Source organism: Copadichromis virginalis, linkage group LG10 (assembly GCF_057382275.1).
Source record: "Copadichromis virginalis isolate Kocher_CV1m ecotype Utaka linkage group LG10, C_Virginalis_male_GT1.1, whole genome shotgun sequence".
In the NCBI taxonomy this organism is placed as follows: Eukaryota; Metazoa; Chordata; class Actinopteri; order Cichliformes; family Cichlidae; genus Copadichromis; species Copadichromis virginalis.
In genome coordinates, this window is record NC_140627.1 from 35,357,421 (window position 1) to 35,384,775 (window position 27,355).

The 27,355-nt window shown below is 43.0% G+C and overlaps 1 protein-coding gene across 2 annotated transcripts in view; it reads right to left on the bottom strand.

Annotated features, from left to right (window-relative positions):
* Positions 1–2,931: 2,931 nt before the first annotated feature.
* LOC146701006 (platelet-derived growth factor receptor beta-like) overlaps positions 2,932–27,355 on the bottom strand; it is a 53,942-nt gene continuing 29,518 nt past the window's right edge. For both annotated transcript variants that reach the window (XM_085471291.1, XM_085471292.1), the window contains exons 17-27: positions 23,518–23,622; positions 22,408–22,510; positions 22,215–22,336; positions 21,951–22,066; positions 6,842–6,964; positions 6,642–6,753; positions 5,958–6,057; positions 5,770–5,875; positions 5,589–5,694; positions 3,402–3,534; positions 2,932–3,312 (exon numbers count right to left, since the gene is read on the bottom strand). In XM_085471291.1, the coding sequence (XP_085327417.1) occupies positions 3,210–3,312; positions 3,402–3,534; positions 5,589–5,694; positions 5,770–5,875; positions 5,958–6,057; positions 6,642–6,753; positions 6,842–6,964; positions 21,951–22,066; positions 22,215–22,336; positions 22,408–22,510; positions 23,518–23,622 (1,229 nt within the window). In that variant the 3' untranslated portion in view covers positions 2,932–3,209. The remainder of the gene's footprint in view (positions 3,313–3,401; positions 3,535–5,588; positions 5,695–5,769; positions 5,876–5,957; positions 6,058–6,641; positions 6,754–6,841; positions 6,965–21,950; positions 22,067–22,214; positions 22,337–22,407; positions 22,511–23,517; positions 23,623–27,355) is intronic.

A 27,355-nucleotide genomic window follows, 5' to 3' on the forward strand; every position in this document is an offset into this window, starting at 1 on the left:
TGCTGCATCTGACACAGTGGATCACGACCTGCTGATCTCTCGATTACAGCTTTGTGTGGGCATTTCTGGCTTGGCACTCCTGTGGATAAAATCATATCTCTCCAACAGGAGCTTCTGTGTTAAGTTGGGCTCGTCATCGTCCTCTGTGGCCCCTCTGCCGTGGGGTGTACCACAGGGATCTATTCTTGGGCCATTACTGTTTAGATTGTATCTCCTGCCACTGGGTGCGATCTTTCGTAAACACAAAGTGTCATTTAATAACAATAATAATGCTAATAATAAATTTTATTTATGAGCGCCTTTCAAGTCACCCAAGGACACTTTAAAATAGGATAAAACGGGTTAGGGTTAGGCGCGCCAGCCAGGCGCGCCAGCGTTCACTCAAGCCGGAAGTCTTCAATTTCATTTATATGCTGATGATTGCCAGCTTCATTTTCCTTTCAGTCATTCTGATAGCTCTCCAATTAGACTCCTGCTTGATTTCCTTAGTGATGTTAAGTCATGGATGGCTCAAAACTTCTTAAATTTTAATGAACGTAAAACGGAAGCAATTCTGTTTGGCCCGAATCGTTCCTCTGATATCCCTGATGTTGAACTTGCTGCTCTGACCCTTCACCTGAAGAGCTCGATTACCAATCTTGGGTTAAAAATCGACTCTGCACTTACCTTTGATGGTCACGTGAATGGGGTGGTGAAATCATCATTCTATCACCTCAGGCGTCTGTCGAAGGTTAAACCTTTTCTTTCAAGGCATGATTTGTAGACTGTTATCCACGCTTTTATAACCTCACGCTTGGATTATTGCAGCTCCATTTTAATAGGGGTTGGGCTGGCCACTCTGACACGCCTGCAACTAGTCCAGAATGCTGCGGCACGGTTTTTATCTGGTAAAAGGAAATTTGAGCACATTACTCCGGTTCTGGCCTACCTGCACTGGCTTCCAATTGAATTTAGGATTCATTTTAAAGTTCTTTTATTGGTTTTTAAATCTTTAAATGGTCTGGCACCTGCATATTTAGAAAGAAAGAAAGAAAGAAAGAAAGAAAGAAAGAAAGAAAGAAAGAAAGAAAGAAAGAAAGAAAGATTTGTCTGATTTGCTGAAGCCCTACTCGTTCGCTCCGGTCAGCTGAGCAGCTGTGGCTCTCAGTCCCCAAATCACGGCTGAAACTGAGAGGAGACCGAGCGTTCTCTATCGTGGCTCCTAAGCATTGGAATAATCTTCCTCTTCACATTAGGCGATCGACATCAGTGATGGTTTTTAAATCCAGATTGAAAACGCATTTTTATTCACTGGCTTTTGACTCAGTGTTTGACTGACTTTACTTATATTTTATTGTTTTCGCTATGTTTATTATTTTATCGTATTTATTAATTCTTATGGTATCTATTATGTTTCTATTGTTCAGCACTTTGGTCAGCCTTGTATGTTTTTAAAGTGCTATATAAATAAACGATGATGATGATGATGTTTGGAGACGATGAGGTCGACGTCTAGCTGAACACACACCTCTGTGGTTAACATGATTTCTTACCTGCCTCAGTACACCCGTGTGCTCCTCCCTGCTCGTTGGTCAGTGGTGGTTCGCTCCTTCAGCAGATTAATGATGGCGCCCACGTCACTGAGAGGTCGCATGCTGCAATTCCTGCTTGAACCAAAGAGTGGTGTGAGGTGGTTGGAGTAAAGGTCCAACAGGTGGACCAAACCATCTGCTTTGGGGTTATTGTTTCCATGGGTTCCCCTCTCTGTGTGTATGGTGGTGTGGTTGACTCGGGCTCTGTGGTGAGGTCAGGCGGTCAGGCGGTCAGCTGACCTCTATCTGATATTAATGTGGTTTTTGGCATGTTTGGGGGACCAGCACCCTGCTGGGAGCGGCACACCTGTACCTGTCAGCTGGTTTCCATGACCACAGGTGGACTCATTGTAGGGCCTGAGGTCTAGTTTCATTAAGGCAGAGTCTGTGTTACTGTCTGTGAAATAATGTCATTATTCTGGGACTTCCTGTGGTCAGCCTCAAACCTGCGGTTGCTAAAATGAGCAAAAACCCTGGAAGCTGCTCGGGGATCCATGGTGTGACGACAATCAAGATCTTAGTAGGTTTTCTTGGGTTTAATGAGCTTTCTCACAGTTCAGGGAGTAAACAGCGGTAACGTGGAGGTCCTTTAACCCCTTGCCTGCTGCCTTCTAACACAATATTTTAACTTTGCGGGATAAATGAGGAAGAAGCTGAGTCACAGCGATTCTTCTTTTCACAGGAAACATTTTCAGACATTCAGCACATTTCTGCCCTCCAGCTCTCCAACAGGAAGCAGAAGAAATGCAGCTGGCACAGAGGACGTGGCTTCCAGGGCTCTGAGGTCCCTTTATACTGAGCTCTCACCTGCAGGGGGAACCTCCTCCTCCACCTGCTGCAGGTTTCTTGTCCTCACGTGCTGACACTAAGAGTTTTTTTCTCTTTGTCACCTCCCCTCTGCATGTATTATTGTAGGGTCTACCTTATAAGAGATGACTGTTGTGATTTGGCTCTGTATAAATAAAATTGAATTGAATCTGGTTTAAACTTAAAAACTCAAATATTCTTCTCCACCACCAGCACCTAACCAAAAATAAGAAATCCTGAAAACTGCAGTGCCTCTGGTGTCCAGCAGAGGCAGCAGTGAGTCATAGACTCCAATGTTAAAATAAACATGCTCACAGCCTGATACACAAACTGGTCTATATAGATACCAAAGCAGCTTCATGTTCAGAAATTGTATTGAACTTGGCATTATTAGGGGTGTGGCCTCTGTGACTGATGTGGATGGTGAAACAGGTGGCTGTAGCTGCTAGCTTCACCTGAACCTCCACCTGAACATTGGAGGTGAGCTGACTGTTGTTGACCCTGATATGTGTGTGTGTTGTGTTTCTCATGAGGAAGCATCAGAACAGTCTGATCCACGAGTACATTTTAATGGGAGCTTCAGTCCTGACACGGGCCAGCAGTTTGGATATACAGATAGAAAAGTCAGAGTACATGAGGATACTAAAGTTTATAAATGTGAATCAGGACCTGCTGCACACTCAGCACACTCTGACTCTGTGACCTAAACAAGCTTTGCAGGTAAAAAGGTTACACAACCTCCTACAGTCCATACTCAGGGCACAGGAGCCCCCCTGAAGAGATGCATGGGTTATATAAACCCTGCCCCAGACTTTCAGGCAGGTGAAACCTTCACAGACGACTCTCCTCCTCAGGCCCCACAGCTTCCTGTCTGTTCTCTGATGATGTCACTTCGGGAGAGTATGAGATGGCGGGAGAGTCTGACATCGAAGGGCTGCAGAGAAAACACAGCATCATCTCTATCATCCTCACAGGCATCGTAGCCTGCAGGATCGTACCTGACCGCATCACATGGTTTCGTACCTGACTGCGTCCAGCGCAGCGCCACCGCTGCTTTCAATTGTGACTTCGGTAACGGGCAGAATGTAAGCGACATGCGAGGAACCTGCCTCTACTGGCTCCGCCTCTGGCCTATTTACCTGAGAGGTGGCACTTGCTGTGAAGAAAGGGGGCGGGATTTGTTTTAAACTTCTTTAACTTTCAAAAGTGACCTGTCTGTGTCTGAGGGTGTCTGTATGTGTGTCTGTCTGTGTCTGAGGGTGTCTGTATGTGTGTCTGTCTGTGGGTGTGTGTGTGTGTGTGTGTGTCTGTGTGTGTGTGTGTGTGTCTGTATGTGTGTCTGTCTGTGGGTGTGTGTGTGTGTATGTGTGTCTGTGGGTGTGTGTGTGTCTGTATGTGTCTGTCTGTGTGTGTCTGTATGTGTCTGTCTGTGGGTGTGTGTGTGTGTCTGTGCGTGTGTCTGTATGTGTGTCTGTCTGTGCGTGTGTGTGTGTCTGTATGTGTGTCTGTCTGTATGTGTGTCTGTGTGTGTGTGTGTGTGTGTGTGTGTGTGTCTGTGTGTGTGTGTGTGTCTGTATGTGTGTCTGTCTGTGTGTGGGTGTGTGTGTGTGTGTATGTGTCTGTGTGTGTGTCTGTGTGTGTGTGTGTGTCTGTGTGTGTGTGTGTGTGTCTGTGTGTGTGTGTGTGTCTGTATGTGTGTCTGTCTGTGTGTGGGTGTGTGTGTGTGTGTATGTGTCTGTGTGTGTGTCTGTATGTGTGTGTGTGTCTGTATGTGTGTCTGTCTGTGTGTGGGTATGTGTATGTCGGGGCGACCGTGGCTCAGGGGGTTGGGAATTGCATCTGTAACCGGAAGGTCGCCAGTTCGATCCCTGGGCTCTCTGTCCTGGTCGTTGTGTCCTTGGGCAAGACACTTTACCCTACTTGCCTACTGGTGTTGGCCAGAGGGGCCGATGGCGCAATATGGCAGCCTCGCTTCTGTCAGTCTGCCCCAGGGCAGCTGTGGCTACAAACGGTAGCTTGCTTCCACCAGTGTATGAATGTGGGAGTGAATGAATAGTGGTATTGTAAAGTGCTTTGGGTGCCTTGAAAAGCGCTATATAAATCCAATCCATTATTATTATTATTATTATGTGTGTGTGTGTCTGTCTGTGGGTGTGTGTGTGTCTGTATGTGTGTCTGTCTGTGAATGTGTGTGTCTGTCTGTGGGTGTGTGTGTGTGTGTCTGTATGTGTGTCTGTCTGTGGGTGTGTGTCTGTATGTGTGTCTGTGTGTATGTGTATGTGTCTGTCTGTGTGTGTGTGTGTGTCTGTATGTGTGTCTGTCTATGTGTATGTGTGTCTGTATGTGTGATTTTGTTTTTGTATGTGTGTCTGTGTGTGGGTGTGTGTGTCTGTCTGTGTGTGTGTCTGTGTCTGTGTGTGTGTCTGTGTCTGTGTGTGTGTCTGTATGTGTGTCTGTCTATGTGTGTGTGTGTCTGTATGTGTGATTTTGTTTTTGTATGTGTGTCTGTGTGTGGGGGTGTGTGTGTGTGTGTCTGTCTGTGTCTGTGTGTGTGTCTGTCTATGTGGGCGATCGTGGCTCAAGAGTTGGGAGTTCGCCTTGTAATCGGAAGTTTGCCGGTTCGAGCCCCGGCTTGGACAGTCTCGGTCGTTGTGTCCTTGGGCAAGACGCTTCACCCGTTGCCTACTGGTGGTGGTCAGAGGGCCCGGTGGCGCCAGTGTCCGGCAGCCTCGCCTCTGTCAGTGCGCCCCAGGGTGGCTGTGGCTACAATGTAGCTGCCATCACCAGTGTGTGAATGTGTGTGTGAATGGGTGGATGACTGGATGTGTAAAGCGCTTTGGGGTCCTTAGGGACTAGTGAAGCGCTATATAAATACAGGCCATTTACCATTTGTGTGTCTGTATGTGTGATTTTGTTTTTGTATGTGTGTGTGTGTGTCTGTGGGTGTGTGTAAATCTGTGTGTGTGTGTGTGTCTGTATGTGTGTGTCTATATGTGTGTCCGTGTGTGTCTGTCGGTGTGTGGGTCTGTGTGTAATTCAGTGTGTGTGTGTCTGTGTATGTATTACTGTGTGTGTGCGTGTGTGTCTCTGTGTGATTTTGTTTTTGTATGTGCGAGTGAGTGTTACCGCGTGTGCTACCGTGTGTGTTACTGTGCGAGAGTGTGTTAGCGTGTGTTACTGTGTTTGTGTCTGTGTTACTTTGTGTGTTACCGTGCGTGTCCTCCTGCTCCTCTGCACCTCTGGATAAACTCTGCTTGTATCGGTGCACAGCTGGATTTCCTCCCTTCAGGAAGTCTTCGGCAATCTGCAGGTAACGCTGACACACAACAACATGATCAGCGTCTCCTGGGTCAGGTGGTGTGTGATGCTTACCTGAGGCAGGTGTTGGTACCTGTTTATAGTCGTCAGTCAGCATGTTGCCCATTGCGATGAGCAGTAAAGCGAATGAAGGTCTGGACTGAGGTTTCTCTTCCCAGCAGCGTTTCATCACGTCGTACCTGCAGACCGAAAAGTGCAGAGGGTCATGCTGAGCGTTGTCACAGGAAGCTGATGTGTGCGCCTGCATGCGTTGTGTCATACATGTCCTCAGGAGCGTGGTCGGGTCGACTCATCCTGTATCCTCTCTTCAGAGCAGAGTAGAATTCCTGGGTCATGGGGAGGTCGGGGTACGGGCTGCAGCCTGGGACCAAAACACAGAAACCCTGTGGTGAGGGGGCGGAGACGAGGCTGACAGTAGTGAGCAGACACACCTGTCACAGTCGACCAGAGGGAAGTGTGAGGCTGAAGGAGATCTCACAGCGACGTCTGGACCTTTGTTCTTGTTTTTGATTGAAATGTACAATAAATTCCCTTTTTTCTCTTTGATTAAAGTTAAGTCTGTTCTTCCGGGCTGTGAGGTTGCTGGTAATGGTTTGTTCCAGCTGCTGGATCTGTTTCCTGGTTTTGAACTGGTTTCCAGTTAATGACCAATTTACAACTTCAAATTAAAACTGTGTGTATAACTTTAAAGGGTAAAGGTCAGCAAGAAGAATCAATAAACTTCAACCAGTCCACCCCCTGTTAATGGTAAATGGTAAATGGCCTGTATTTATATAGCGCTTTTCTAGTCCCTAAGGACCCCAAAGCGCTTTACACAACCAGTCATCCACCCATTCACACATACATTCACACACTGGTGATGGCAGCTACATTGTAGCCACAGCCACCCTGGGGCGCACTGACAGAGGCGAGGCTGCCGGACACTGGTGTGACAGACTGGGTTACCCAGAGAGAATATCTCCCACAGCAGAACTCCATAGGACCAAACATCGCTCTGCGAGCTGTAAATGTTCTGGAAGATGCTCTCTGGAGACATCCACTTCAGCGGCAGGAAGCTCTGAAACACACAGGTGGGTGCACAGGTGAACACCTGACCTGATGATGTCAGGAGCCCTCAGTATAGTTGACTGAACTGGTTAACTAACGTTTCCCCTGGCGATGTAATCCTGGTCCTTCAGCAGGTCTCTGGCCAAACCAAAGTCACAGACCTTCACCAGCTTCCCCTCGCACACTAGAATGTTCCTCGCCGCCAGATCTCTGTGCACACACTGAGGGACACACAACACGAATACAGATAAATAGGTAAACAAGGTAACATGTGAGTACATCAACTGGTCAACAAAACCCTCGTATCTCAGTATCACTTCCTGTTCCTGTTACATCGCACAGTGGTGTCTTGATGCACGCTCATGCTCCAAGTAAGGAAATCCCTAAAGTTGACTGCGTTCATCTGGACATTTTCAGTGGGAGAAATGTTTCATCAGCATCAGGTGACTTATTCAGTCTCAGCTGACTGCAGGTTTCAACCATATAAACAGGACATTTTAACAGTGACTGAAACTTGCACCACTGAAAGAATTGTCAAGGATGTTTGATATGAAAGGAAGGTTGGAGATTGGCCTATAATTAGCTAAGACTGCTGGGCCTAGAGATGCTTTTTGAGTAAAGGTTTAACTACAGCCAGCTTGAAGGCCTGTGGTACATAGCTGATTATTAGAGATAGGTTGATCATATTTAAGACTGAAGCATTAATTAATGGCAGGACTTCTTTGAGCAGACTTGTACAGGCCTCTGGAGTGCAACCAATTTGGTCCAAATGCGACCAAATTTTTCAATGGTGCGACTAAAAAAAATCCTAGGTTGCACCAGTGCGACCAACTTTTCGAGTAAAAAAATAAAATAAAAAAATTCCCTGCAACACATTATGCCCCTATCATGGTCTAAACCAATCAGAGATAGTCAGGGGCGGGACCTCTCTGAATAGCTTGAATAAAGCGATATCGATTCATTAAATCCTGAATCGACTTTTAAATATTACTGTATTTTGCCAGAATTTCAGGTTAAAGCTCTCAGAACTATTTCAACAACCACCAAACAGCAAATGAGAGCAGGTACACGGATTCTGCACAAAGAAGTAAACACAGAGCAGACCCGACGCATCAGAATCAGCTTTGTCTTTCTCGGCTTTCTCACCCGACGGCCATTGAGTTTACGTGTTTTTGCGCTGATTCTGAGCTGCAGGTTTTGTCTGTCTCCAACCAAAATTCACTGACTAGCAGCAAAAGAAGATCCAAACTATGATTCACATTTGATAAATGTCGTCATTTATTAACTCTTACTTTTGCTGTTTTGCTTCCACCACGATAAAATCACACTTCATGCACAGTTCTCTCTCTCTCTGTACTTCAAGAACAGTTTCCCATCTCAAATCTCTGTTTTCTGCATTATTCATTCGCTTATTACCCACCAGTCTACCGTTGCTTACAGCGCTGCCGGCCGCTAAAAACCAGGAAAATCTCCTTCATGTTTTTCTGTGTTTTATTCTCAGTTTCTTTGACACAAAGACATCTGCTGTGATGCTCACACCTCTGATGAAGTCTCACAATTGTCAGTACTGATAAAGGATCAGAATTATAATATTTCTGAATGTCTGAGACAAAATTGAATAGAATCAGGACTTTGTGAATCGGAATCGAATGGATTGTAGAAATCAGTGATGGTACCCAGCCCCAGTGAGCAGCCTTGGCCTGACAGAAGTGGATGTAGCTATGGGTAATGAGAAAAAATGAAAAGAACAATTGATAACTTTTTTGTTAAGTTAAGGCCTGATCCATCTGAAATTCATAGCCAGCTCTGACATTGTCTACAATATCACCAAAGAGAGCCAAAGCACTTTAAGCACAAGCACTTTTTCAGTAACTTATCTTTCTTGTAGAACTGTGCTCCAAATAAAGAACTTTGTATTGACAAGACTGTTAGTTAATTATTTACAAATCAATATTGTCTGTATGGACAGCAATTTCCCCCCCGAAAAAGTGCACATGTAAAACTGCGGTTTTAAGCAATGCAGTTGAACAATTTGGATGCACCTAACTTTTGTGCTGGTGTGCCTAAAAAAAGTTAGGCACACAAGTGCAACCGTGGCAAAAAATTTGTCTAGAGCCCTGCTTGTAGGAATGTGCTAGTCTAATTTGGTTGTATGAGGTCAACATTGACCTTCTGTGTTGTAAGTTATAATGGCTGCACAGCCATTAAGGATCAAATCAGCTTCTAAATAATTTTCTGGTTTTTCTCCCTCTGGATTTTTGCTATTAAAATAAAAGTTGGACTGACTTGCATTTAATTTGTGTGTAAGCAAAATTTAAAATAGTATGCTACCACAAATTGTTTTTTTTTAATTTAGTAGCACTTGAAATGTTTGCCAGTGAGTAAACAATTAGTATTGCATAGTCAAGAACATCAATTCATTCTTAGTACTCTGTACTGTGTAACAAGAGGTGTCCTCCTACCTCTTGTTACCCCCGTTTCTGTTTTCGTACTTTTTATTTTGACTGTTGTGTGCTTTTTATTCTTGTTTTAGCTTTGTGCCTCTCTGAGAATAACACATTAATCACATATGATCGGCTAACTTGGTTAAATTTCCAGCGACCGCTTTTTCATGAGTCGGATCCACATCGGGATTTTGGAGACGCTACACTGCTGTGTACCTGTCTGCCTAAACAATCTGCTTGCCTCCACCCACCCTGTTTAAGAGGTCCATCAGGAAGCGTAGTAAGCATTCATTATAAATAATCTTTTCCTTACTCTACATCTGGATGTGTTGTTCCTGACCGAAACTTGGATTCGCTCCAGTGAGCTCCTTTCCAGATGAACAGAATCAAATTTTTGGAGGCTTCTCCAAACTTCTTCCCCCTGACTGTGTTTTTTTTTCAGATTACCAAGACTCACAGGGAATGGTGGAGCCATGGTCTTTAAAAACAAACTTACATTTCGGCGACTGCCTTCTCCCACCTTCTCTAGCTTTGAGGCTCAATTTTTAACCTGGTGTTCAGTCTGCGTCTCTCCGAGTTCTTTAGTTTTCCCCAGTTTAGGTTTGTTTACTCCCCGCTCTGCTCATCCTGTTTTTGTCACCTTATCACCTCTGTAAATAAACTTTCACTCGCACCCTAGCCAGTGCCAGCATTTTGGATCCTTTTCTCAATTCACCACATGACTGCTGCGCAGCCGTGACATGTTTTTTGAAGGCCGAGAAAGATGCCAAGCAGATTTACTTTACCAAGTGGATCATCATGGCCTTGCCATATTGGTCCATTTAATTGACCTTAATTATAATTGTGTATTTATTTTATTAGATTTTCGGTTGTTACAGACGGGACAGACATGACTGGGGGATAGGACAGGGAGAAAGAAAGAAAGAAAAAGATGGAGAGAAAGAAAAATAGAGGGGAGAAGAGATGGTGAGAAAGGGGGGAAAACAAAACACCTGGATCACCTGTATGGAGAAAAAAAACAGAAGAGAAAACAAGCAAGAAAGAGCAACATAATAAATACAACACTATCACAACAAACTAGCTAGCAGTAGATAACAGTAGATACTAAATATTAAATGTTATTGTGCAGCACACAAGATCGACAGTGCACAATGTGCTTTGGGGTAGCAGCCAAAAAAGGTGAAGTTTGTGTCTGTGAACACCCGTGTGTACACCTGTGTGCACACCTGTGTGGATCAGCACGCTTGTATTCAAAAGGTTTCTCCATGTAACGATCTGCTAGGGAGTGTGGGGAGCCATAGCACCGCCCCCCCAGGGCATGAAGCAGGTATGGAGGAGATCCAGGCCCCAGACATCCAGAGGCCCCAGAGTACGAGGACCCAAGGAGGACCACCAAAGGGGCAACTGTGCCACCCTCCTGGGAAGAGCTGAGGAGAGCCCCAAACGAGAGGTCACCAAGCAGCCACAAATAGACACTCTACACACATTCACACTCCCCAAACATATTCTATATCCCAGGTCCAGGTACCCCCACATCCCAAACCCCAATCTGACGGCCAGCACCTCCTCCCAGCACCCCAGCCCTGACAGTTAACAGAACGGGTGTGGGAGAGGACCCCAAACCGCCCTCCACCCGCTCTTATGTAGTGTTGCTGCGTGCTGTTCTAAAGTGCAATTCAAACACAGGAGGGCATGGTGCTGCTGCCAGAGAGCAGCACGGCTCCTCCCAAAAACCCTCAGTGTCTATATGCATTTAAAATTGAGGGTAGGGCACCAGCACCAAAGATGGGTTTGAATACACAGACCATCCTCTGGAGCCTGTAAAACGTGCCCACCCCCAAGGACCTATATGTATGTGTTATGAGAGTATGAGTAATGTGGATGTCTAGTTTGCAGAATAAAATTGAGGCACAGGTGGCCAGAAGGGGACAGAGGGGGAGTGCCTCCCCTGCACCCTGGTGACACACCTGCACCCCAAGGCCCTGCATGTGTGGGTGAGCGTGGTGGAGCGTGGTGGAGCGGGAAGAGGGAGGCAACTGAGGAGGATGGGGAGGGAAGGCCAGCTCCCCTGCTGACCCCAGTAGGCACCCCCACACTCTGGAACCCACCCACCACCCTGTGCTTTCTGACTTACATTGACTGCCTATTAAATTTCGTATCGATTTCAAAGTCCTGTTGCTTACTTTCAAATGCCTAAACAACCGGACTATCTTACTGACCTCCTCAGTCTTTATACTCCCGGCCGTTCATTGCGATCATGTGGACAGTTACTCCTGGCTTAACCCAGGCACCGTCTGAAGACTAGAGGTGACCATGCCTAGCACCATACCTCTTAATAGTCTCCCTGTTACCATTCGTGCCTCTGGCACCATTCAATCTTTTAAAGCACGCTTGAAAACTTAATATTTAAACCCGCTTTTTTCCCTTGTTAATTCTCATTTCTTAATCGCTGCATCTTTCCCTAGATTATTATGTATTCTCCCTATCTCTACTCACTAATGATTTTGCTTGTCCTTCATTTTACTGTGTTTTTAATTTTTCATTGCTCAGTATAATGATTTATTGTCTATTGCTTCGTGAAGCACTTTGTGTACCCCTGGTTTTAAATGTGCTATATTAATAAATTTGTATTGTATTGCAGTGTACTTGCAATGAATAAGTTGTCCTAACAGTCATCTTAAGTAAGCTTCACTTAGTTTTTTTGAGGCAGAGTTTGCATAATTTTGTTAAATTCTGGGAACTAATGAGGTTGTACAGTGTGTAAGGCAGAGTATACTAATGTAACCCAGTGAGTTTACACGACTCAGTAATGCACTATAACATGTTATTGTTAATTGGGATTTATCATTACTCTGTTAATCACTGAGTTGATCAAAAATAAATCAATAATAAAAGATAAATACTATAAATATAAGAATAAAACTAGAGCTGGGCGATAGAACGATAACGATATGTATCGCGATATAACTTTTACTCGTTAGAGAAATTAAACTATCGCGATAGACCTCGCCGCTTTTGTCCTCTTAAAAAAAAAGAAAAAAGGTCAGCCAATCCAAATTAAGTAGCGCAGAGCCGAACCAATCACAGCCGCAGTGTCACGTGACTTGTTACGTACAGCACAAGTGCCAAGCCGCACATGTGTATTTGTTTGGGAAGCAGCCAGCCACCGTACCGCCCGGGTAATGGAGGAAATGAGTGCACCGACTAGAAAAATCTACCGAGCGTGACCGAAGAGAAAACAGATGATGGTTCCAATGCCGGAGAGATTGTCGAACGGAAGAGCCACAGAAGTTCCGTAGTGTGAAGGTATTTCGGCTATTTCAAGTTTGACAAAAAACAGAGTAGCGTGCACTGTAAATTGTGCCGAAAGCAAGTCTGGAAATACAATAAACTGGTGCATGCGTCACACTGTGCGCCACGTTATTGTTTCGGTGAAATGAATTTCTACAATACTGTTAATTCTACTCTCTGCAGTGTTTAAATGCTTACATATACACACAGTTACTGTCCCTCCACACATACGACTCGGTTCTGCTTCTATGCCCCAGCTTTGTTTACTTTTTCCCACCGAGGCTTCTAGACTTCTGATTGGCCAACATTTCTGCACGGTTAGGAATCTAGCGCCACCTGCTGCTTTGGCATGTTCATAGCAGCGTTTTCCTTCATTTCTGCCTTTATGTGTGGACGGGATTATTTTTAAAACGAAAACGGAAAATCTCCGTTTTCAAAAATACCCGTGTACGTGTGGACACGTCTCTGACTGGAAGCGCTAATTCGTCATTCGGCTTTTGTCAGACTAAAGTAACTGTTAAAACTGTTTGAAAAGCTCAGCTATACAACAAGGAGAGATTGAGAATTTCCTTTTAGTTCTCAGTTTATTTGATATTGACAAAAGTTAGTCAGTTTTGTCTGTTCTTCTGTAAAACAAACTAAGATTTATTTTTAGAATTAATATTTTGTTTCTAAGTGGAATTGACAGTTTAGTCTGTTTCGTTTGTTCTGTTTTGAAACTTAAACGCTTTAGCGGCTGCCTTTTGTGTAGTTTGCAATATTTGCCTTTATTTATCTGAAAAAGTCTCATGTTCCTTAAGTACATCTACCCTGTTGAACTTCATCCATCCATTCGCGTCCACTTAATGGATGAACTTATTATGGGAAATAAATATTTAAATAAAAACAAGCTGCTGATTATTTCACATTTTACTTGTGAGCAATGGCACATTTAAATCTTACAAATATAGTTATTTGGCTTATATCGTGATAGATATCGTTATCGCCTGAAATGAAAAAAACATATCGTGATATGAAAAAATCTCATATCGCCCAGCTCTAAATAAAACCCAAAGAGTATATTTAACACCCCTACTGGTTAGGAAGGAACAAGCCCCGCCTTCCCCTGCTCTGTACCGTCACATGCTCAGACACAGAGAGAGACGGAGGAGCACGAGACCATCGCTGGTTTTCACCGCCAAGCTTTTCGCTGGAAAATAACTATTAACTTGATAAATTGAGCAAATATCCATACCGGGGATCTGCATGGACCTTGGAGAAACGGACCTGATTTATTGTGAACATTTTGGACCTTGAAACCATCGCGGTGAGTCAGAAGCTGTTAAGCTAACCTTGAAGCTAAAAAGCTAACAAGAAGTTAACAGGGAATATAATGGCCCAATTTCAATGTTGTAGATCTGCGCGGGAGCGGATGAAGTGGACAAGATCCTCTCTGAGAGTTGAACAAGATCCTCTCTGAGAGTTGAACAAGATCCTCTCTGAGAGTTGAACAAGATCCTCTCTGAGAGTTGAACATTAGAAGTGTGCTGGTGAGTTAAACTGGGACTGGGCGAATCTGGCTAATTGAAAAGCTAACTAGCCTAATGCTCATAGCTGCAGCTGTAGCTGACCACGTTTTCACTGTGGGAGAACACACGGGGTTTCTCATGGAGTTCAGCCATTTTGAGCACTCAGCTTGTGTGCTGATGATGTTCTAGTATTACTTGTTGAATATTAAATGCACTAAAATAAGATGATGGAATAAGTTAATGTTGATCTTAAAGGTCATGAATCTACTTTATTTTGTTACATTTGATGCTCGAGCGGCACTGGATAGATGTCCGTGTGTATTCTTACTGTGCTGATACGTTACCACATACTGTAAAACTACAGCCTGTGAGTTTTTGTATATTCTTTTGGTAATTCTATTTTGTACATTGAGTGTAAATAATATATTGCTTCATTGCTATGCAGTGTAAAGCAATGCTCCTGTAATTCAGTTAAAGGGCAATGCTGTAAAAAAAAAAAAAAAAAATCTACCATAGTTTATGGTTTATTTCTGATCTCTGATAGAAATGTGCACATTGATGATAGAATAAGCTGATTGTGATTTAAAGATTGCATTCATGATTAAGATGCACTGTATATACTATAGTTAGAAATTAGAATTAATGTTTTGTGCTTGTTTTGTTGTAGCACTTGCATTATTTACACATATGGCCATGTATATCATTAGAGTGTGAACTGAATTAGTAATAGTCCTGTTTTTTACAGGCTAGGTTTTCTTTTTTGGGATCGTGAGACCTGGATCTCTTCCTGACGAGGAAGATGGCGAGCCTTTCCCTTTGAACTGAACCACAGCCATTCCGAGTTGGCCCAGAAGGGCAGGTTGCTCTTCTCTCATGAACAATTGCAACAGTGCGGTAGGATGAAATTGCACCAATCACAAACTTTTGACCTGTTGGGTTTGACTTGACTGAACACTGACTATTAAGCCGGCAAGACTGACATATCTGTGCTCAGATAGGATTCTGATTGTTATTATTATTGCTGTCACTGTATTATATTTTATGTTTTCATTCCTGTTCATGAAGTGCTGTTAAATTGTTGCTAAATAGTTTAATACAATTCATAGCAACTTTACCTGTGGCTCCAGTCATTCTTCTCCACGCAACTCACTTTATCCCCCCTACGAATCTAGCTATTGGAGCATTCTCTCCATCTTACTTTAATTTCCCCTACCCTATCCTGTACTTGGCTACACTAACAAAGACTCGGAAGAGAGAGACTTAATGTTTAATAATAAAAATAATAATAACCATGAAGATGATAATAATAATAATATAATAAATTTCCCTGTTTTACTCTTTTGTGCTGTTGTGCGTACTAGATATATATATTTTGTGTTTAAATTGCTGGTTTTTAGTTTGTTTTTTGTCTGTTTGGGAGCTGACACAGTCTCTGTGGAGATGGGGTTTTGGGGGGTAACAGGAGGAGAGAAGCTGCAGAGAGGCGTGTAAGACTGCAACTCTGCTTTCTGGTCTCAACTCTGGATAGTCATATTTTGGGAGGTTGGATGCCATCTCTCCTAACAAGACCAGGTTTCCTACAGAAAGTTTCCCAATTATCTATGAAGCCCATATCGTTTTTTGGACACCACTCAGACAGCCAACAATTTAAGTGAACATCTGGCTAAACATGGCACTCCTGCAGAGGTGAATAGTAACGAGTTTGATTTACTCTTTTACATTTACTTGAGTACGTTTTTGAAAAAAAGAAGTACTCCTAGCAGTACCTTTATTGCACCATACTTTTTACTCATACTGGAGTACATTTGTGAAGAAGGAACTACTGTTATTCTTCTATATTTGGCAATATTTGACTCATTACTTAAAAAAAATGGTAATTAATTTCAAACATTAGATAATACTAGAAATAACAGATTGTGCCACCAGTGGAGTTTCCTGTACCTCTTTCACCAATCAGATGTAGGCATGCAGTCACATGACCATTTATTCACTATGGCGGGCAGAGTGGCCCAAGAAAGAAGAAACACATAATAACATGGGAGAGGCAACCATCTCCGCTAGAATTGAAGAGGATGAACACCCTTGGCCTCAAATACAAAGAATGTTTCGCTTACAAGAACAGCTTTATAATGCGGTGACTTCAGTGTGAGCCACAACAAACCAACATTTCAGCATGAAAAAACTCAACTTGTCTAACTGTGTCCAGGTAAGTTTACTCTAAATTTCTTTTTAGCTGTGGCTAGGTGGTAGGGCTGGGCGATATATCAAGTTTTTTAAAAATATCGATATATTTTCATACGAGATATAAGATGTGATAATATCGTTTATATCGATATAGTCTATGTTACGTTATAATTATACTTGTGGAGCCGCAGGTTTGCCTCTCTTTCATCCACTTTTGTCTCTCCTTCACTGAACACAACTCCCCCTCCCCCATAGTTTCACCTGCAGGCAATGACAAGATGAAAGCGGAAAATCTCCGTTAGCAAGTTACCGCGGATCGCCGGACGGTGTCAACGTGTTAGCGAGCTAACCTCGCTAACGACATGCAGCCCGGAGGAGCTGCACGGCCTAAAATCCTTTCATTTTCTCAAAACTCGACAGTGCGCCCTATGTATGAATTCTGGTTGTGCTCACTGACCGCGAACCGATTTTATGTGGTACACAGCGCTCAGCAATCTGTCAAAAAATGTTTTAATATGACTTTGCTAAGCTACGGAGCTGCACCGCTTGATGGATTGTCGGAGAATTACGGCTACCGGGGAGGAGCCTCGCGGAGTGATACTACTGTGCTTCAATGTAATATTACCGTACTGTGTGTGTATAAGGACCACAAATGGCACCTGTTCAGAGACGTGGTGCAGCTGTGAAATCTGTCTTTGTTATTATGCTCAGCGTCTATTAGTTTACATTTTGACTGCACAATTGTGAGCTTTTTGTTATGCACAAAAACAACATTGTTTTCTTTTATTTATGGACCATGATTATTTAATAAATGCTGATAATTTATTTTTGAGTAATTTCTTCATGTACATCTACGCTGTATGTAAATAAAAGTGCCCGTGTGACATCTGGGACACAGTGGGACTAAGAACTCTCTTTTTGTTCTTAACTTATGGCTTTAAAAAAAAAATATCGAGATATATATCTTATGTCGCCATCCAGCTAAAAAATATCGAGATATGAATTTTGGGTCATATCGCCCAGCCCTACTAGGTGGACTTCAGTCTAATGTTGTGTCAACAACTTTTTGATATGTCTGTAGTCCAACACACATGAATTAAATGGCTGAATTGCCACCTCAGCATGCAGTCAAGTACTCGCTAATGACCTAATAATTTTATTCTGGTGTGTTGCAGTGAGGGCATGTTTAATAGTTTTAGGACACTGGACCTCCTTGGCCTTGTTCACTTCTTCCCTGTGGAGAGGTCCGTCACATGACTGCGGGGATATGGAGGCGGTTTCCTCCTTCCTTCCTGAGTTTGACCAAACTAGAATCACATCATATTTTCGGCGCCACGTTGTGGTGAGATAAGTTTGAGATAACCTATCACCCACAAACTGTGTGAGCTATAAGCTAACAGCTAGCCTGGTTAATGAAGTTAGAGTTCCACGCAAATGTAAACACAGCTTGTCTCTACTGCTTTAACTGTTAAAGTGTGTGAATGTGTGTGTGAATGGGTGAATGACTGAATGTAGTGTAAAGCGCTTTGGGGTCCTTAGGGACTAAGTAAAGCACTATACAAATACAGGCCATTTACCATTTAAATCAGAAGGCAATGCTGCGGTTGACAGGGTTTATTATGTGAAACAGCAGCTTTAGTTTAAACAGCCTGTGTTAGGAGGCTAGCTTCATCCGTCTCCCTTCCCTTTGGTTGGAAGGGACGGGGTTTCATCTTTTTGCAGCCAGTCACGGCTTTCATCACCGTCTTTCTCGTCTTTCCCTGGAGTAACAGCCAAAACGTGCAAGGAGGATCTATTAGCTAGCACTGCTTAGCCTTGCATACGTTCCTATTCTAAACTTAATCTGGAATTCATTGCAAACTGTTTGTGCGGGATATGAATGACAACATTTTGTTTTTCAACAAGAGTTAGTAAAAAACATCTCCAGTGTGACAACATTTTTATGCCAAACATCCGCAGCTTGGCAGGCTATACAGCACTGTAATGCCCAGACCTCATTCTTTTGAAAACCATACATCTTTCCACAGGTCTGAACTTCATCAGACATCACCTAGACACAGAGCTGGATGAGGCCAGCACAAACAGCAGCCTGTCTGATGAAGATGACTTCTTTGGATCCATGGGGTCAGGAAAGCCAGGAGCCGAGTAGCAGGAGAGGTACCTTTCATGTCTGTTTACTGGAGGTGTGAATCTATTGCATGTCTTTCCCCACATCAAGAACCTGTCATTTAAAATCAATACAGCTCTTCCTGCATCTGGAGCTTGTGAAGGACTTCTTAGTAAGGCAGGACTCCTGTTCACTGTTAAACAGTTACATCTCCACAGCAAGAACCTTGAGAGCAAACTGCTGCTGAAGCTTAACCATCATTTCACTGAGCGAAGAAATGGCACATTTTTGCTAAATATGCAGAAATAGATGCACACCCATATAGTTTATGGTAAAGTAAACTGGCTTCTATGTACATGTTCTAATGTTTTCTCTGAGGCTACTGTACCATTTGGATTAAAAGTGACTTTAAAGTCTACAGCACATTCTTATCACTGGATATGGTTTGCTCCGTTTATATATTTATATTATTTATTGTATGTATTGGTTAAAAAGTTTTATGTTGTGAAAAACCGAAATCTGGAAAAGTAGAATTGTTGTGCCTTAATTGGGGCCCGAGCCCTGAGACCGCGAAGGCCCTTTTGTATCTGTTTCGTTTATTAATAATAATAATATTACTATTAATAATATTTAGTGAAAACAAAAGCACAAGTTTACCATGCTCAAAAACTCATGAAATTTTGCACACATGTCAGGTCTGGTGAAAAATTACGTGTTTTAATGGTTTCACATATGAGCATTGCAAAATGGTCTGGAGCGCCACCTATACATTGTTAAATGAAGTCCCAAGAACACAAACTTTGAGCTACATGAATAAAATTTTGCCCAAATTTTGACAAACAAAAAAGTCATGAGCCCATCAATGCAACGCATTTGACATTGGGGAGAGCGCCACTTAGTGGGAACAGGAAATGTCATGTTTTAAACTTTGGTGTGCAGTATAGAAATTAGTGCCCTCAGCAGCCTTAAATTTCTCTAGGAAAGCCTTAAGGAGTTGGTCTTGGGCTGTATTGGGGCGATCGTGGCTCAAGAGTTGGGAGTTCGCCTTGTAATCGGAAGTTTGCCGGTTCGAGCCCCGGCTTCGACAGTCTCGATTGTTGTGTCCTTGGCCAAGACGCTTCACCCGTTGCCTACTGGTGTTGGTCAGAGGGCCCGGTGGCGCCAGTGTCCGGCAGCCTCGCCTCTGTCAGTGCGCCCCAGGGTGGCTGTGGCTAGAATGTAGCTGCCATCACCAGTGTGTGAATGTGTCTGTGAATGGGTGGATGACTGGATGTGTAAAGCGCTTTGGGGTCCTTAGGGACTAGTGAAGCGCTATATAAATACAGGCCATTTACCATATTGGAAACTGTGAGTTTTCAGCAAAGGGCGTGACCCCAGCAGCAGGGCGAACATTGATGTGTCGCCATGAAGACCAAAATTGCTATAACTTAAAGGAATCCAGTCTGATTGCCCCCAAACTTCACAAGCAGGATAACACTCCCACCCTCAACAGACTGATATGCACATTGTCAGAAATACTCAGAGCGCCACCTAGTGGGAACAGGAAATGTCATGTCTTACACTTGGATGTACTGCTCCTCACATGATGATCAGATTCATCTGAAAAGTGGTGAGAATAAACATCAGTCCCCAATGATGTTTCAGTGTCATAATTATATTTAATTTTAATAACTGTACAGTACTCTGATTTTGGTAACTATTGTCCTTGATGTAAATATGTAAAAAAATTGTATGTTACTGCTCTGTGCCCTGTGTACTGTTTGTTTGTGTATGTATTTTTCTTGCTGCTGTTACAACTGAATTTCCCCTTGTGGGACAATTAAAGGATTACTCCTATTCTATTCTAATTGTGAATTTAAATTGAATGGCGCACCCGTGTGGCAAGGCGATTCACCATGATTCACCTCTGTCAGTGCGCCCCAGGGCAGCTCTGGCTACAATGTAGCTTGCCATCACCAATGTGTGAATGTGTGTGTGAATGGGTGGATGACTGAACGTGTAAAGCGCTTTGGGGTCCCTAGGGACTAAGTAAAGCACTACACAAATACAGGCCATTTACCATTTTTACCATGGAACATGATGTAGCTTTTGAGGGGCTTGGAAACCTCAAAAAATCTTGAAATCTGGCACACACCTCCAATGTGAGGAAGGCTTTCTTTTTGTCTGATCATTTTCATTAAATATTGCAAAATGGCTCCACAGCACCCCCTACAAAACTTCAAAATACCCTTGCCCTATGTTTGATTTTTGACTCTGAAACTTGGGAAGTTAATGTAAGATATCAAGATGTACAAAAAGGTGTCTTGGAGCAATACCTCAAATCCAACAGGAAGTCAGCCATTGTCAATTGAAGGTGTAATTTTGGTGACATTTTTTCCTCTTTTCAGGCCTCGTACTTTAACAACCTCCTCCTAAGGATCTCATCAGACTGATGTGATTGTCAGTGAATGGAATCTAAAGATGTTTGTGATGTTATATTGCGAAGCATTTTACGTTTGGTGAAATGGCATGGCCATGGCGTCACGCGGAGTTTTAAGCACCCGCCAAAAAGCACGAAACTGCTGTCATTCAAAGACACAATGCCCAGTCTCTCCCAAACTTCACAGGCATGATGAGAGCCAAGCTCAAAAATGTTTGATATGCCATTTCTCAGTAATGTTTAGAGCGCCACCTAGTGGAAAGAGGAAATGCAAAGTAGAGTATAATCATCATTGAACAAAATGAAATTTTATCTTGTTCTTCTACGCGTTAAATCCATCAGTGTGACATTAGATAGGACCTGCTGGGCGTAGGTGATGGGCGTGGCTCAACACGCCGGGGTACGAGGGCCGTCTTAACGCTGCTTGCAGCTTTAATTTGTTAATGTTTTTAAATATATTCTTTTGGAAAATACTAAAATTTGTGTATTTATTGTCATAGTTCTCAGCATCTGGAGAGAGTGTGGTGTGTTTTTGTCTCCCACCAGGGCGGAACTGGACTTTGCTTCCCCACCTCTGAACCCACCCTTAATGCACACGATTGGCTCATTCACACTGATTCTGCTCTAGCTTCTCATCACAAGCATTATTCCTGGCAGACTACTTAAGACGGCAGGAGATGCTGCTTCCTCGCTGGATCGTCACACTACCTAGCGTCAGTGTAGCCTCTTTACTCTTACTTGAGTAATTTTTTGAATGACTACTTTTCACTTTTACTTGAGTAACAATATTTTAAAGTAATGCTACTCTTACTTGAGCACAATTTTGGATACTCAACCTACCTCTGCACTCCTGGGTGAAGCCCACATTGTTTTTGACACCACTCAGACAGCCAGCAATTTAAGGAGAAGATGCGGCTAAACATGCCACTCCTTGTCCAATTGGGGAGGGGACCAGAGAAATCTACAGAGTCCCACAATTGTTTTGGCAAAGTTACACACTGATTCAATATTGACTTTATTGACCTCTGACTGACTTAGCTAGTAATCAGACACTAATTGTACTCACTGCATCCACAAAGCCACCAGCATTGTGGAGCATCCCACGAACTCTTCACTCCGCTGCAATGGCTCCCTGTTATATTCAGAATTCAAAATCCTGCTCCTCACATTCAACGTCTTAAATCATCAGGCCCCATCACCTATGGTCATGTGACAGGTACATACTGAACAATTTGCGTTTATGAGTGTTAGTACCTTTCTAGATGATAGGAAGTCCATAGCCTGAACAATCTGGTAAGAGAAGCTGATGAGATCATTGAGGCTGAGGAGAGGACTGTCACTGAGGAGCAGCGATGATGCCTCCTGCTGGTCTGAAGTAGAACAACACCAGTTAAACCAGAGATATCCCATACTTGTCCATGGAACAGCTTCTTAATATGGATGTTCAGTGACTTGACTCTGCAGGTAGGAGTGTGGTGTGTCCACATATTTATGGCCATAACTGTGTGCAGCCATCACCTGCAGGCGTGTACGGTGTCTCGTATACGGCGGGTTCGATGTCGGCGTAGCTGAGCTCCTTCATGGCAACGTACTGAGCGCTCTCCTCTTTGTTCATGTCTATGTAACCTCCATCATTGTCACTGTGAATGAGCCGGTGAGTCAGCACTGGACAGAATCTACATGTGTGTGTGGCTGTGGGTGTGTGACAGACCTCTTGGTCTGTGTGTCTCCATGTAGAAAGGTATGTTTGTTCCTCTGCAGGTAGTTCACCAGGTCTCCATGACAACAGAACTCAGTGATCAGATAGACGGGACCTGCACAGGTGACATGTCAGGATTAAGTTAGCATCAGTTTGAGTATGGACAGCATTGGAGATGGTTTAGGACTAAGACTTGGGTTAGAACTAAGTCAAGTATCTCCATAAATTATAATCCCAGGATACTGCAGATAACAAGAACAGCTCTGTTTAATCTCCGCTATGTACAGTCGGTGTGCCTCACCTGTTCACTCATTAGTGTTGGTCATAATCAGTCATGGTTAAGTTGGAAACTTGTAAATAAATAAAAATAAAATTACTTACTGTAGGATAGACATTAGTTTGTGAATACTCGGGAAAAGAATAGTCTAGAAATAAATGAGGATTAGAAGAGGATTAATTCTGTATTTGCTTGGAATTATGTCTGGATTATGTCTTAATACATGCTCAATAATCCAGGTAAGTAAATCTCCAAAAGTAGATTCTGTTCATCTGGACATAAAATGGTAAATGGTAAATGGCCTGTATTTGTATAGCGCTTTATTTGGTCCCTAGGGACCCCAAAGAACTTTACACTACATTCAGCCATTCACCCATTCACACACTGGTGATGGCAAGCTACATCGTAGCCAGAGCTGCCCTGGGGCGCACTGACAGAGGTGTAGCATTTTCAGTTTCAGAAACGTTTCGTCACTCATCCAAGTGACTTCTTCAGTCTCAGCTGACTGCAGGTTTCCCAAATCTTATAAACAGTACATTTGCAAAATGACTGAAACCAGTGAAACCACTGAAGGAACAATGGGCTGGGAGGCCAGGTTCTTCAGTGGGCTGGTTTCAGTAATTATGCAAATGTACTGTTTATAAGATTGGGGAAACCTGCAGTCAGCTGAGACTGAAGAAGTCACTTGGATGAGTGACAAATTGTTTCTCCCACTGAAAACGCTGCGTCCAGATGAACAAAATCAACCTTTGGAGATATGTCTGGATTTGTTTAAGAATGATATTAGGGTTATATGAAGAACACTTTGGGATTAAACAAAGATTATATCAGGAGTAAACTGAGACCTCCTCTCGTGCAGGCTCCCAGCAGGTTGACAACATTCAGGTGAGGACCGAGATGAACCAAAACCTTCAACTCTGACATCAGAGACTGAACTGCATCACTTCTCGCTGCAGAAAGACAGAGTCAGTCAGTCAGACAGTCAGACAGACGGGTAGATAGCCCAACCAACAGAAAGACAGAGAGACAGACCTACAGACAAACAGATACATTCAGACAGACAGACAAAAAAAAAACAGTCAGGAAGAGTTTGTCAGACATACAAACAAACAAGAGACAGACAGACAGTCAGAGTGTCACAGACACACAGCTAGACAGTATGTGGTGCTGTCATTTGGTGTTGGTTCTCTCTGTGGTAGAGTATCACTTCCTGTTCCATTTGTGTAGCTCACCTGTGCAGCCAATTTAATTAAACACTTACAGATAACATTTTATTTCACAGCATAATCTTCACTTACTTCATCCAAAGCACAGTCTCTGTGTACTCACTACCTAATTTATAGCCAAAGTATTCACTCACTGTGTCTTTACTGTTTTGCTAGCTTAGCTTAGCTTATAACGCACTCGCTAGCAGCATGGCCTCTTCACGTGTCCCTCCTGCACTTTCCTGCTCATTGTGTCAGATGTTTAGTTACTCTTCTGCGTCCTTTAGCAGTAATGATATCTGTAACAAATGCAGCATATTTGCAGCTCTGGAGGCCAGGATTACTGAATTGGAGACTCAGCTTCGCACCCTTCATTCACCCGCAGCTAGCCAGGCCCCTGTAGCTGGGGCAGCCAAAGATAGCGTAGGCCCTGCTAGCTATTCCCCGGCAGACCCCAAGCAGCTGGGGAAAGAGGGCGGCTGGGTGACGGTGAGGAGGAAGCATTGTCTTAAACAAAAGGTCCAGGTACACCACCAACCTGTTCATGTGTCTAACCATTTTTCCCCACTCGGCGACACACCCGCTGGGGGTCAAACTCTGGTAATTGATGATTCTGTTCTCAGACATGTGAAGCTACAGACACCGGCAATCATAGTCAATTGTCTTCCAGGGGCAAGAGCAGGCGACATTGAGGGAAATGTAAAACTGCTGGCTAAGGGTAAATGTAAATTCAGTAAAATTATAACTCAGAATCAGAATCTGAAAAACTATTAATCCCAGAGGTAAACTGAGTTGTCATAGTAGCAAATATACAATAACCAACAAGCACTCATATAAAATTAGTGTAGAAACAGAGATATTGATAGATAAATATAGAAATAGGTGTAACCCAGTTTCTAAAATCATCTAATTTCATGTTCATTATTTCTGCTCTTATAGTCCTTCTTTAATGACAGTGAAACAAAATCAATATATTTATGTAAACCTAAAAGGGACGCAGATTTATATATGTGTTTTGGTTAAACAAGAGGTTTTTTTTTTCCAAGTGTTGATGAGCTCTGATGAGAGCCTATTGTTTTATTCCACTCCTCTCGTGTAAGCCAATCGGTAAAGCTCTAGGTAGCTCTTGTCCCTCTTTAGTACCAGCTCCCAAGTTTTAGTGTCTTGCTTCTACAGCCGATCAGAGCAGGTGGGCTAAAACATTTTTATCGGTAAGCTCTAACAAGTTAAAAACCATTTAAACTGATATTGTTCATGAAGTACAGTTTTGTGTTTGCTGTCATAGAGGACAGCGCGACACCTTCCTTATACTGTTTTGATGTCAATCGGTTATTTTACTATGCTCAGTAATGGATATGTGGAGGTAATTTTTAGTGTATTTCCACTTGTACTATTAGGCCTATGGTACGTGAAGCACATCTATGTTAATATTCCTTTTCGTAGACTGAAGTCACCTGTTTACATGTTATTGAAATTGATTATATGCACTTTGTTCAGTTTCTGATAATTTTTTGCATATTATTCCATTTCTTAAAAGGAGTGATATACTTATTTATTTGGGACGAATCCAAGGACCAGTTCAGCGATTCCAAATCCCGGAGTATTCCAGTGTTCATTGGAGCCAACCTGAGATTCTAGTGGACAATACACATATGTGCGCACACTCTTTTGCACATTGATGGACTGCAATCCTGCACTGTACAAGTAATGCGGTAGGACAGACAAACACACGCACACACTTCTCATTGGACAGAACTTTGTTGCAATACATCCATTTGTCATGGGCCCCACTGGTACCATTTGGACCTAAAAGACTCATTCTTTACTTGTGCACAATTTAATTTAATTTAATTTATTTTTTTGCTACTTTGGGGGAAATTTTATATACTTCAAATCTTTGTTAAAATGTGTTGTAATTCTGTGTTGTTTAAAAAAACATCTTTTTTAAAAAAGGCTTAAATCACTAAAATTTCCTTTAAGCCACACAACTGTGCTTTGTCTGGTTTCTCTGTCATTCATTTCTCTGTACCAGAGCTCTAAGAGTCATTCTTACTCTTCTGATACTAGCCGATATTACTAATCACCTTGGTTATTATCCATTGGTACTGTATATAAACCCACATAAGTGCTACATATAGGTATAAATAGGGGTGGGCGGTTTAAATGGTATACGGTAGAAACTATATAAATCTGGCCAACAGTAGGAATTTTAACTATACCGCTCTACCGCAATAGCACATGTGTGTCATCAAGCTGCGCCTGTTTTGGTGGAAAGCATTGCAGCGGCTGCAAGCAATATCATCTGCAAATTCTGCCGGGTGACAGTAATGGCAAAGAGACGAAGCACGTTTGGAATGTGGTGCAAGCCAAAAACTGCTCTTCTTCCACTTTTTTACCATTGATTCATTAATGCTGAATTCTGTTGAAGGAACCTGTTGGTGAAACTGCTTTTCAATTCAATTCAATTCAATTTAATTTTATTTATATAGCGCCAAATCACAACAAAAGTTGCCTCAAGGTGCTTCATAGATACAGAGAAAAACCCAACAATCATATGACCCCCTATGAGCAGCACTTTGGCGACAGTGGGAAGGAAAAACTCCCTTTTAACAGGAAGAAACCTCCGGCAGAACCAGGCTCAGGGAGGGGCGGGGCCATCTGCTGCGACCGGTTGGGGTGAGAGAAGGAAGACAGGATAAAAGACATGCTGTGGAAGAGAGACAGAGGTTAATAACAGATATGATTCAATGCAGAGAGGTCTGTTAACACATAGTGAGTGAGAAAGGTGACTGGAAAGGAAAAACTCAATGCATCATGGGAATCCCCCAGCAGCCTACGTCTATTACAGCATAACTAAGGGAGGATTCAGGGTCACCTGGTCCAGCCCTAACTATATTTTCACACTGGCTGTAATGACACCCAGGTTATGTCAATCGGAGGTCACTAAAATCAATATTGAATCGGTGTGTAACTTTGCCAAAACAATGTGGGACTCTGTATTTTTCTCTGGTCCCCTCCCCAATCAGACCAGGAGTGACATGTTTAGCCGCATGTTCTCCTTAAATTGCTGGCTGTCTGAGTGGTGTCAAAAAAACGATGCGGGCTTCATAGATAATTGGGAAAGTTTCTGGCGGAAACCTGGTCTTCTTAGGGGATACTTTGGATGGAGCAGCTCTCATTTCTAGAAATCTGGCCAAAGTATTAAACCCCCTCAAGATGGCAGCACATACGGTAGCACATAGGTATGCAGCAGCACAGCGCTCCCAACTACTGTGCACCTTTTTGGGTTTTTCATGCCTTTTCTTTGCTCCTTCCTGCAACTCACTGATCACTTTCAGTCATCAGGAACTAACAGACATCAGCCTCGGCCTAAGCCTCGACTTTACTTTGGATTGAAATTCCACCAACTTGTTCAGGATTCTACCAGGGAGATAGGACAGTCAACCATGTGTATGGTGACATGAAGCAGATGATGTTC